This window comes from Corapipo altera, unplaced genomic scaffold (assembly GCF_003945725.1).
Source record: "Corapipo altera isolate COAL_440 unplaced genomic scaffold, ASM394572v1 55, whole genome shotgun sequence".
NCBI lineage: Eukaryota > Metazoa > Chordata > Aves > Passeriformes > Pipridae > Corapipo > Corapipo altera.
Genome location: NW_020884882.1, coordinates 10,326,080 through 10,338,810, shown reverse-complemented (window position 1 = coordinate 10,338,810; position 12,731 = coordinate 10,326,080). Strand labels below are relative to the sequence as shown.

Genomic DNA, 12,731 nt, shown 5'->3' with positions numbered 1-12,731 from the left:
AACTTGGGTTTATTTTCTGAAAGATACTTTCCCAAGGGTGTGAATCTGGGGGGGAATTACTTTTCTAACAGCAAACTGAGGGCTGCCTGAAGCCCTCCCGGTGCTCTGCCCTTGTGTGCTCCGTAGAGCTACACCAACAGACCTGCTTTTGATGTTGGCTTTTGCATACCTAAGTTAAAGAATTATGTGCAATAGAAAAGCTGCTTAATGACCGGACAGCGTTATTATCTGGCGTGCGGCAGCGTAGCAGGACAATAACTATTTATTTGCTCTTTGTGGATAATGTTCTGTTATTTTCTAGTCTTTGGCAATAGCAAGAGAGCATCTGATATATACAATATTGGTGTGTATCCAATTGTTTGTGAACATCCCAAGTTTTGAAACATGGTTGTGAGAGAGGAATATAAGCTTAAGCTTGAAAGGCTAAAAAGCAGAAAGCCCCACACGCAAATGCTATTATGCACTTAATGAGGCAGGGTTTAAAAAAAAAAAAAATCAGCCACACAAGTTGGTTTTATCAAAGAAAATGTATAAATAACAACCAGTGATTCAAAGTGCCTCACAAAGGGAAAAGCAGGGACGGGAAGCTAGCACTTCACTTGTGGCATTCAGATAATAGTATTTACTACACTAATCTTTTGGGCTTAGCAATTGACAATCAATATATTATTATCAACAAGCGTTAACACAAACAAAAAGCTTCTATTTCTTTTTTAACCGTGTTTCCCTAAGTCCCTTAAATTTAATTAAAACCGGACAGCTCTCCTTCTAGTACAAATTAGAGTTAAAATCATATTAAATATTTGTTCTAAGGGAAAACAAAAGTGTCAGCTTGTGCTACCAGGTTTGGCTGCTTCTTTTTTCCTTCTTTTTTTTTTTTTTTTTTTTTTTACACACAGAGGGGGAAAAAAAAAATACCAGCTACTCGAAGTTAAAATAAAGTCTCTCTCCCTCCCTCCCCGTCTCCCAAGACTACTGTCTATAACATGTTGTTCCTTATAGAAAGTGGGATATGGTGGCATTTGCTTGATTAACTTGCTCGACAAAAGTGACAGCTGCTGTGGGTGCATGTAGCTAAGCTGCACAGCGCAGTTCCGCCTTTGTACATCTGTCAGCAAAAAAGGAGGAATAAAGAGTGAAAAGAGACAAATTGGTCCCAAAAGGCAATCCATTCAACTCAGGAGGTTTGCTCTATTCAAGCACTCGCTGGGAATCTCAAGTGCTAGGTAGCTTATTCAATTTCATTCATTCTTTAGAATGAGCCCACAAGTGTTTAATTTCTTATTCTGTTGAATAAAAGGGGGAGCTTTTTTTTTTTTATTGGAAGCATTAATTGTAAGACTAGCTGATCAATGCCTGCGATATTAACTCATTGCTTATTTTACGGTTAGCTCTGTGCTCCAAGAGCCTCAGCCACTAAACTTCATTTCTCTAACGTGGGCAATATCACACTGATTTCTCTGCTTCTGGAAAACCCAGGCACTCAACGGTGCACTTGGTCCCCTGAGCCTTGGCCCCTGCCCGGCTTGGGGGAATGGTCCAAATCCTTGGCAGGTGTAAATCCAAAGAGTTGCTGGGTCATTATTGATGCCACCCATGGCTGCCGCCGGGACACAACCGAGCCAGATGCTCTTTGCCTGGGGGTTCAGCCCTGAGCCCACTGCAGGTTTGGCCCTCTGTGCTGGAGGAGGGCTTGTAGCTCCAAATGCTGAGCTGCCTTTGGGTGGCTCTTTGGTCCCTAGGGAAGGGTAGAGGAGGGGGAGTCCATCAGCAGGGCTCTGAGGAGTAATACCCGGTGCAGTGGATGGATTTTGTTGAGTAGTGGGAAGAAAAGATGATGAATGTGTGGGATGTGGTTTGCTGCATGGGTAGTTGTCTGCCTGCCATGCAGAAGACTTATGCTTTCATGGGAGAGATATGCCTCTTTCTTCTTCATCGTGTGGCAGAAGGTCCATCCCTGTCTCCTCATCGACACTGAGGACCAGAATGATGTGTGTGCCTGAGGGCCAGTGGCTCTTTGACCACCTCAACTCTGCCATGTCCTGCTCCAGGGCCACTACCATGTATCTTAAACTTTTCATATACATTTGTGTCACCAAGGCCCTGTCCCTGCTCTTCCCCCCTTCTCCTGGCTGTGGGTCAGCCTGGAGGACAGTACATCTTTTGCAGCAAGACAAAACCCAGGTTTCCAGAACAGCCTGAGAAATAGCTGGGGCTCAGCTCTGGCAGCTTGGTGGAGACTTCGGTAGCACTGGCTGGGAGCAGAGCAAGAGGCACACTCCATCCCACCACTGCTTATCCACATCCAGCACCCTGTCACAACTGGCCTTTATAGGAGGCTCTCAAACCGGGATCCTGGATGCTGCTGTGTACACTCTGAGAACATCTCTTTATTTCTGGTAAACAAGAATAGGAACTGCACTGGTCTCTATGCTTCATGTTACCCATTTTTACTAAGTTTTTGGAACTGCCTGGGATCAACAGCAAAAGAAACATTGGGGGAAGATGGAGAGGAGCACTTTAGTGGCCACAGAAGACTGAGGGGACAAGAGTGATCCTTCCATGACTACCACGGAGCAGCCTGGCCTTTGGGCTGCAGCCAATTCCGGTGTACAAAGCTGGCTGTGCTTACAGGGCACTCCAGGGGCGAAGGCAGGAGTACAGGCATCACCCAGGCTCTGTCCCCTTCTCCAAGCAAGTCTTCCCACAACGCTGGAAGCTGTGTGCATAAGGCTGGTTCCCGGACAACACATCCCTGTGCTGCTGTGGCTGCATCCGTCGCTTCCCTGTGGAGAGGACACCTGCCAAGGGGAGGTGGCTGCCGTGAACGCATGTGACAACACCAAAGACCAGTTTGATCTCGGAGCCACCCAGAATGGGGATGGACACGGCTCTGTGGCCTGTCACCTACTGTCAGCAGTTGTAAACCAGCACAGCCCCACTGTGCCATCCACCAGCTGAGCTTCTGGCCCGTTGGATGAGGACACAAATGCCAGAAACCAGAGTTGGTAAATTTTTTAATTTTTTTTTTTTCCTGGCTGATTAAGTCACTTTGTGTGAGGGCTGTTGCCTGAGAGCAGGTTCTGTTTTCCGCCAGGAAATAAGACTCACGTTCAGCCCTTTCCTCTCTCCCTTCCTGCCTCTGTGGTCCCCTCACTCCACGCTGGCCGACTCGGGGATGCTGCGGAGGCGGCCGCCCAGCATCCAGTCCCTCATCTTTGAAACACCTTGAATTCAAGGGTTCATTTCAAAGCTGCCTTTCAGCATTTCAAAACAAGCCCATGTCCCGGACAAAGAGAGGGAGCCAGCCGGCGTTCGGAGCCTCCTTGTGCAGTGTGTGTCACAGTTTTAAATAGATTTGCCCTGCTTGGATTGGTTCTGGTTGGAAAGCGAGTACTGAAATGAGAGGTCATAGGGGAGAGTTACTATGGTAATTGAGTAGTATCACCAGTAGTTTTGCTCTTATGAGCATTAAAGCACATAATAATAGACAAACAACAGTGGTTAAAGCAAGCAGGTAGGATTACTATGTTCTTTTGTCAGAAGTATATAATGTCTTGTAGTCAGTTTTAAAGACTTCTCAACCCCCAAATCCACCCAGCAGTCACCTGCTGAGTAATTTTGTATGCCTAATCTCTAGCCCTTAACTACAAGCTTTCTGCTAATTTGAGGCAAATGGGTATTTTTGACACTAAATAGGGCAGTAAAGAATCCCTGACCTAGAAAAACTCCATTCCAAGGCACTGAGAGCAGAAAAATATTCTTTCAGCATCCTTGTGAGACCTTTGGAATGACATAAAATAGCTTTGACTAAACTGTGCTGCAGCCTTCGATTAATGGTTTGCAGAAACTTGCTGAACATCCCTACTACAACTTCCCCCATAAAACTTGTCACTTCAGATTGCCATCAGCCACCACAACAATAATCATTTCATGCCTATTGCTAATTGCAAGCACAGCTGAGGCTCAGCGGGGTGCTCTTGCACAGTCCCAGGCCTTTATACCAGCCTCAATCTGTTGTATGGCACTTGTTCACACACAAAAAAACTACCAGTAAAGGCAGAAAGAGGCAGAGTCACAGGTTCCTTGTAATCCCTCTGCTACCCTGCTGACAACCCAGCCCTATAAGCATTCCTGGTTTTGTCCCACTCTTTACAAAAGCTGAAGTGACCTTAAGCTACTAGTATGTAAGCTTTTGAATGAAGAATACAGCTCCTTCAGGTGCCTTAAGAAGCAGTGTTGCATCTGGCTTACGAGATTCTGTTTGCAGCACCCCTGGAGTGAGCTGTGGCTTCCTGTAACATGTAAAATATGAGTGTGAACTCAAGGTTCATGGCAAGGAACAGGAGGTCATGCTTCCATTCAGCTCACACCAAAGAAGACGGGGGTTTGCAGATGTTCCTGGGTATGTGTAATGACACCACCTCCCGGAAAGCACAGGAGCCCAGCATAGGGCTGATTTTTGATAAAATGTGCCACACTCAGTGTGTTAGTTGGAGATTTATTCATATCAATTTTTGAAATTTATGTATTCAGAGACAAACTTGCTATTTCAGCAACTTATTGATCATGCTTTTGCATTCAAAAAAAAAAGACAGGGGAACAAGGAAGCTTAATGCTTGAGCTGGCTGGCGTGTTGGATGGGCAGTCATGGAAGTCCACCCCTTGGCATGCTCCAGCTCCTCTAATGCCCGTCCTGGAGCATCCTAGCCAGCCCATGGCCTACCTGATCTACCCAGGCTAGCACCCAACAATGAGGGTCACTGTGAGATACAGAAGGAGAACTGGAAAACTAACTTGAAAGAGGGACTGAATTCCTGGCCATGCAATTACGTCTGCTTGCTGTGCCTGGGCTCTGAGAGCACCCAAAGAGTATCTGCATTTCCTCTGCTGCGAGCTGGGTCATGGTGTGCAGCACCAGGCAATGGGGGCTGTGGCTTGCCTCTACCAGAGACCTGCTCCCTTCCCTGCTGACATCCCAGTGGATGTGTGGTATCCACCATGCATCCTCCAGGATGCAGCCTCCACAGCCCTTCCTCATGCTGTGCCCCCAGACTGTGTGTTTTCCTGCAGGTGACACACAAGGATGCCAGTTTGCACCAGTAATGTGTGTGTGCCATGGTGGGTTATACGTGGGGTTTGGTCCATAACCATCAATGAGGTCTACTCGTTCTTTACAACCAGGTGTGAGTAGTTCTCAGAAAATACATTTATAGAATTTACTTTGGTGTGCCCATGCCACAGCTGTGCTGGGGCTCCAGAAATGTGCCTGGAATGTGTTGCAGCCCCATGGCAAGGCCCCAAAGTTCAGTATTTGGGCTGTGACCTCTGCATCTCATCTATGGGAACAAGTCATAAGGCTGGAGCTGGATCCCTAAGGAACCCTGTGTCACTGGCATTTACCCCACTGCCCTGGAGGAAATGGCAGACCCCCCTAGGGAGAGCGAGGTGGCCCGTGTTCCCACAGGACCACTCTGTGCTCTTTTGTCTGAGATGATCACATTTCTGTTTAGGAGCATTTGGCTTTGTTTTTGTTTTTTTAATAATATAATCATATGCAAATGTTATCTTCTTTGGTAGGTTAGTCATGAATCAGAGGGCTTGTGCGTCTTATAGCACATCAACACTAGTGATAGCTAAAGGGAACATTTAATTTATGGGCTAACTTATTTTTATGAATATGCAGGGCTTAAATTCAGCAGTTGGTGTGTGCTCTATGAAGTGACGTGACGGTTTTGTGTATCAAGATCAATGAATTAGACTTTGTCTTTTTCTCATAAAGCAGAAAGTCTTTGGAGTAACTTGGCTTTGAGAAAAGAGAGCTCCTTTCATGCAGCCGAGCAATGAACACTGGCTGAGCCCTTGTCAGCCAGTGCTCAAGAGGAGAAGGGTGTGATTCAGATTTGGCTCCGAGGAGTTTGCATCTCCTCAGAATCCAGCATGTTGAAGTGCCTACCAGAAACACAGAGAAATGTTTTGCTTACTCTGAAGGTCTCATAGCAGCAAAGCCACCTTGCCATAACCCCAGGGCAGAGGTTATAATTTCTGTTTGGGATCTGCACAGCTGTGTAGGCGTGTGTGGCGTGGGACAGACAGAAACGACAGGACCTGCCCCTGCTGGGGACATCTCATCTCATGAGGAGGTGACATAAACACCCAGCAGATCGTTGTGTGGAAGACAGGAGGCGGCAGTGGAAGGGCGAGGGCGTGCACGTGTAACATACGGTCGCTCCGTTCCCCCGTGGGCTTTGATTTAAAGAGGTGGCAGAAGGAGGCGTTTGGGTGACCTGGGCATCCGTGTGCCAGCACAGCACCAGATCACAACTAGTGTCACCCAAGAGCATGGCTCAGTTAAGCACACTGACGGCAGAAAAGCAGCGTTGTGAACGTTAATGATTCCTCTGTTTTGCCCACGTGGACCTGCAGCATTTCAAGGCACCTCAGGCAGATCCCCCAGTGGCAGCAGTCGCTCTGTGCCACCACTGGTTGACTGCTGGCTGTCCTGGGTTGAAGCACTGAGGGGTCTCTGGGGATATCAAGAGGTGCTCTGACCCCCCAGACTAGTCTGAGCAATTGAGAGGTATGAAGCCCCACCAGATCTTCATGTCTCCTGTGCTGGTCAGGCCCACACCATTTAACCAAGGTGCTTCACTCACAGTTCAACCCCATCTGACATCAGGGCCTCAAGTGACACCAGACAGTACCTGAGCTTGACTTTGGTTATGGCAAGAGCTCCTGCTTGCCAGCCTCCATTAGTTTCATCCAAGCTCTTGCCAGTTTTCTGTCCTGGAGATGAAGGGTCAGCAGAATTACTGCCAGAAGTTACACAAGGTGTAAGCATTGAGCAAGAGGTTACCATGTGCCATTTCTTTGGTGACTCTTCCGCCTCTTTATTTCCTCCTGGTGTAGAAATAGAAGTATGGGAACATCTTTATTGAAGTCAGGGGGGAAATTCTTCCCCGTGCAGCATGTCTAACCTCTGCTCTTATTCCTGGTGAAGGGGTGGCAGCTCCCATGTGTGTTACCATACAGTTCAGTGATGTACTTTGAGCCCACATTTCTGTGATGCTGGGCTGGTTTAGCTTAGACTCGTTTGTTTACTTTGATGAGCCTTGTGCCAGTTTGTGGGTGCCAATGTTGAAGGGTGGAGGGTAACAAATCACAATTACAGCATATTCAGTTGTCTCAATTCACCTGCTGAACCAGCAGCTTCTACAACCAGTGGGATGAGAGCATGTTTCTGTGTCAGAGACCCCCACCCGAAGGTGCAGTGAGGGAGGTAGTAATACCTGCATTGAATCAATGTGAGGTTTCAGGCTCGTTGGCAAGGAGCTGCATCCCACACTAACCTGGATGGTGCTTGATCAGGATTTTCGTAAACTGGTCTGGTGGGGTTTCTTGAGTATTTTTAACTGTTTCTAGATTAATTGCAGCTGGTCTGCAGTAAAGGTTTTGATCTCTGTGTGTAAGAGAGATCACAAGAAGGGTGCGACTGCGCATACGGAGGCGTGATGGGTTTCTGTCTGCAGCCCGCTTTGTAACCAACCCTTGTGCTGAGAGCCATGGGGAGGCTTCTGTGATTCCCCCCCTCCCAGCCCCTGCTTTTCCTTCTCTCAAGGGCTCGCTGCTCGTCTGTGTGGCGTCAGACGTGCCATGTCAGCCCTGCGTGAGCAGGGCGCTGATCCGCAGCCCACCGGAGACTTCCTGCACTGCGGGAACGGCAGGCTGCTGCCACACTGCTGCAAGCCTTTTTCACAGACAAGCAGCAAAATTTTCAGCCCCTGGAGGGGCCCTGTGAGTTCAGCAGCTTGAAACAAGCTCATTTCTTTGCTGCTTTTCAATTTTTCATAATTGTGAGGGTGAAACCAAAGTATTTCCCACACAGCCTGGACAGCGCCCGTAGGTGCTTACACCAGCGTTCTGCCCCCCGGCCAAACCTTGCCCCACACGAGCCTCCCCTCTGCTCACCCTCAGGGAACCAGACTCGCCCTGTGGCTGTTTGTGGTTGAATTTGAAGATGGTAAGTAGCTTGAGTGTGGGACTGACATACTTAAAGGCAGGGTTGTGCTCTCACAGTGGGGGGAAACAGGTTAAAACATGGCTTGAGCCAAATGCACACCACCGCTGGCAAGTGCCATCAATGGCAAAATCAGATTACAAAATCTTGCAGCATTACTGGTGGTCTCCTATTAAGCTTGCTGTTAATATTATAAAAATTTAAAAGCTCATGCATGGAAATTCTGTGTAAAAGCAGATGTCTGTCTCCCCTCTGAGTGTGTGGCTGGCTGGTGGGGAAGGTCGGTGTGACGGGGTGCTGGGGGCAGCCCTGACGTGGTTGCTGGAGATGTCCTGTCTCTCTTGCAGCAATGGTACACCAGCTCGATGAATGTCGTCTGCACCTGGCTGACAGACCGCATGGACCTGCAGCTCCACATCTACCAACTGAAAACTCTCATTAGGATAGTAAAGGTAATCACCCCGTGTGTTTCCCCCTTGCTGCTGGAGGGAGCGTGTGTGAGTGCCTGCATGTGTGGCATGTTGTCTTAGGCAGACAGTCACCCGCAAATAAATTAAGCCTTTCATTAAAATTCTTTTAAAAAAATTCAGATAGTTGTATCTAGGGCAGGTAGCACAGGAAATTGAAATGCATAGCAATGCAAAATACAGGTGTGCAGGTAAGAACAAAGTAACTCCTTGCATTAAAAAAAAAAAGAAACTCTTTTGCTTTTTGACCCTACCTGTAAAGTGCATGCACTGAAATTAGCCTTTTTGGGGACAAACCTGCTGATCACACCAATGAACTCCAGTGTTAAAATGGGTTAAATCAATGCAAAAGTTTTTAACACTGTTTTACTAGAAACATTTAAGCCCAACTATGGCTTGTGACTATTGTCAGAATTCAAATGAGATTGTTCTCATAGTTAATTGAAGTTGTTTCTTTTACAATGACTGTATATAATCAACTCTAAGAGATCATAAAGGTGAGATAACATACCCTGAAAGTAGCTTTTTTTTTTCCTTAAGGGCACGTGTATGTGTATATGTGTGTGTGCATGCCTTGGACTAATGATAATTATTTCAGTGTGAAATCACAGTGGTTTACATGAAATAATAAGATCACAGAAGGGGGTAAATATATTTTTGATCATTTTAGGTTCTATCTAAGGCTTTTTGGTCTAGTATTTTATAATGTTTATGGTCTTGTGTGCAGTGAACACATTGAAGGCATGAATAAATTAAAACTGAGATGTATTAAATGTGCTTTTCATAACTGAAAACAACAGGCACAGACAAATTATTTCTACTTGTCAGTTAGCTGAGGAAAGCTTTCTTACTTGTGCTTTATTTATACCAATATTACGTTCAGAAGCAGCTACAACAAACCCAAGGACTTTCTGAAATAGCAGAACAGTAAATAGTTTCCACACAGAGCACAGAGCAGAATTAAATGAACAACGAGACCAGAGTTTTATCTCACAGAGTCGAAAAGTTTATAAACATAAATTCAAATGAGAGATGTTAATTGTAATAACAAGGGAAATGCGGGAACCATGGAACTGCAACTCCAATTTGAGGTGAAGAAACAGAGATTTAAGAAACACGTACCGTGTGCTTATATTTATACTTCAGTAATTTCCTCCAGTATCCTGGACTTAGTTCATTTAATCCCTATACTGTAGGTAGGATTGTTTAATACGGGGCATTCCGGGAATGTGTAATCACGTCTGTGGTTATGGGCGATAAGCGTTCTGCTGCATGAGGGAAAATAACTGACTTTACAGGCAGGAAGAACGCAGCCAGGAGCAAGGGAAGTTAGCTGGAGCAGAGCCCTTACCTCTCGCTTTGATGTCTTTTTAGACCCCAGCCTCCCCGATGCAAAGCTGCCCTGAGCATCCCGCACATCCCTGCTTTGAAGCCACCCAGCCCGGCCACCCCGCAAGCCCACAAAGGCAGGGCTGGAGTCGCAGAGCTGTAAATTTTTTTGCCCAAGGCACCCTAAAGGAACCTCTGTCATGGCAAAGTGGTGGCCAGTGCATTGTCTGGGGTGATGCAAAATGTCCCTGGGGCTGGGATTTCCCTGGCATCACAGCCTCTTCCATTAGCGGCCCCAAGCCCCCAGCGCAGGGGCACATGCTGGCCCCTGAGGCAAAGTAGGGGAGCTGGTGCGGGCCCTGACCTCTCCCTGTTGTCTCCTCCCTCTGTGCCTCTCCCTGCTTTAGAAAACATACCGGGATTTCCGATTGCAAGGCGTGCTGGACTCCACCTTGAACAGCAAAACCTACGAGACGATTCGGAACCGGCTGACGGTAGAGGAGGCCACGGCGTCGGTCAGCGAAGGCGGAGGGCTCCAGGGGATCACCATGAAGGACAGTGATGAGGAAGATGAAGAGGACGACTAGGGAGGCTGGGGGTCGCCTGGTATCCGTGCATGTACCTCGTCTGTAACTCAGTTAGCCACATTAGGAATTTTTATGTCAGCTCTCAATGCCCATGAGAAGTTTACCAATACAAATGCCATGTTAGCTGTGTGGTAATAAGATTAGCACCTCTCTTTGATTCATCAGTTTCCTAATTTCATATCTATATGTTCATAAGCAATATGGAGCACCATTGTTTAATACTGTTAATGGAAAAACTACATAGAAAACATGCTAGGTGTGTCCCTGTTATTAAAGTTTAAACAATGCTTCATTAATGTACTGTATATACATTGATGGTAAATTGTTGTGAAGATGAGTGACTCGAGTCCTTTCATTTCTTTGTTTCTCTTCTGTGGATGCCAACTGCTTAAAATTAATAAAAAAACAGCTTTGTTTTTAAAAGAAGAACCAGGCAATTACAAATGATTTTTTTGTTCTCTCTGTTCATTTGAAAACCAGAAAACAAACAAACCCAGACAGCCGTTTGAATCATTCTGCATCCTTGTTAATGTACCAGGCTCTTCCCTCAATATGCAGTTAACTCCATAGAGACTACATCCCAGAGGATTAGTCATTCTAATTGCCACACCAGATTAATCCTATCATTATGGATATATCATGCCACATTACAACTCCAAAGCAGTTGTTTTATGTTGACATTTGCTCCTCTAAATGTTACATTTTTGTTTAAATTTCAAATAACTGTGTATGTACAAAGACAACTTTAATTACAATCTTAGACTATACAAATGTGTTTATAATAATATATTGAATATTTATTTCAGTAGATTGTTACCATAATTTACAAATCCTCTGTTTCACAATGGTTTTTATATATGTCATGTACATTGCATTTTGACCAGTAACTGCATGTCCATCAGTCCCTCCTCCAGAGCTTTTACTTTCTGTGTAAAATAGTGATCCATTTTGCTTTTTTTGCCTTATACAAGCCGACAGTTGTAAAAGTGTGAGAACTGTGGCTTCTCAATAAATAACTATTCAGATGTCCTAATAATAAATTATGGAGTCTTTTTATGTCTGCCTTAGAAACAAAAAAAACAAGCTGAGATGTAAGAGCCCCCACCTCTCAGAATAAAGGAATTTTCTTTTCTCATGGGTGTTTTTTAGTTTATTAATTAAGAAGATGGTTTCCTGATTTGCTCCCCAAGGTCAGGGTGGAACTACACTACCTGCTCCCCAGGTACAAGGGCATTTCTGCAATTGCCTCCACAGTTGTGTCCATTGTTATCTGCACTCTACATCCTGTGATTTGTCCCTGGACATCTAATTGATGATTTGCTCTTGTTCAGCCCCTGTTTTTACGTGGCCATCAGCCTTGCCCAACACTTACCTTCCTCCAAAAGGCCTCATTTTGTATTTTAATTTCTCCCAAAGCAACCAGTTGCAGCAGCACTTATACACACAGGGTAGGGGCAGACCCTGAGTCGAAATTAAATAACAGACTGGTTTGATGGAAAACACGTTTAATGGAAACACACTTGAAGTGGTTGCCGAGAGAAGTCGTGAATGCCCCCTCCCTGGAAGTGTTCAAGGCCAGATTGGATGGGGCTTTGAGCAACCTGGTCTAGTGGAAGGAGTTCCTGCCCTTGGTAGGAGGGTTGGAATGAGATGATCTTTAACATCCCTTGCAACTAAAACCACTCTGTGATTCTCTGTTAGGTTGAGTTTTCTGAGAGGTTTTGCAGTCCCTCTCTCCCATCAGCCAATTCAAATCAGAAATGCTTCCTGCTTGCCCAGGTCTCAGTCATTTGAGGGAGAAGCAAAAGAGCTGATGTCCTTTATGCCCAAGCACAACATCCTGTTGCCAGCCTGGGGAACCAGGACAAATGTTCATCACCCACAAATAAAAGACAGACAAATGTTGGAAAACTTTCCTACCTGGACAAACCTGATTGACATAATGAACCATTAAAGTAAACCAACTTCCAGTGTCCAAAAGCCATGAGACACTCCCTGGATGTGTGGGAGGAGACTGGGACCTCTGGAACTGCCTGTGAAGGGGGTGCTGAGTCCCAAACTGGGCTGGGATAATTATGGAACCTGGAGCATATTCACCTGCAGTGCTGGATGTTTGGGTCCCTCCCCTCTGTGACAGAGTTTAGAACCTGGCTCTGGAGGTGCTCTGCAGCCCCACCTGGATGGCCACACCCTATACATGCAGCACCCACCTTCCCTGGTGTCCTGCACACACCACCCCCCTGGGAACAGGGGCATTAACAGGGGCTTCACTTCAGGAGTGGGCAGTGGACATGCACATTTAACACCACTGATGTGTTGAGAAGTCATTTG

The 12,731-nt window shown here is 46.1% G+C and overlaps 1 protein-coding gene across 12 annotated transcripts in view; it reads left to right on the top strand.

The window, feature by feature from the left end:
- The window catches only part of CADPS (calcium dependent secretion activator), a 170,344-nt gene extending 158,809 nt beyond the window's left edge, over positions 1-11,535 (top strand). For all 12 annotated transcript variants that reach the window (XM_027640313.1, XM_027640317.1, XM_027640315.1 and 9 more), the window contains 2 exons: positions 8,365-8,469; positions 10,221-11,535. In XM_027640313.1, coding sequence (XP_027496114.1) covers positions 8,365-8,469; positions 10,221-10,400 — 285 coding nt within the window. In that variant the 3' untranslated portion in view covers positions 10,401-11,535. The remainder of the gene's footprint in view (positions 1-8,364; positions 8,470-10,220) is intronic.
- The last annotated feature ends 1,196 nt before the right edge of the window (positions 11,536-12,731 follow it).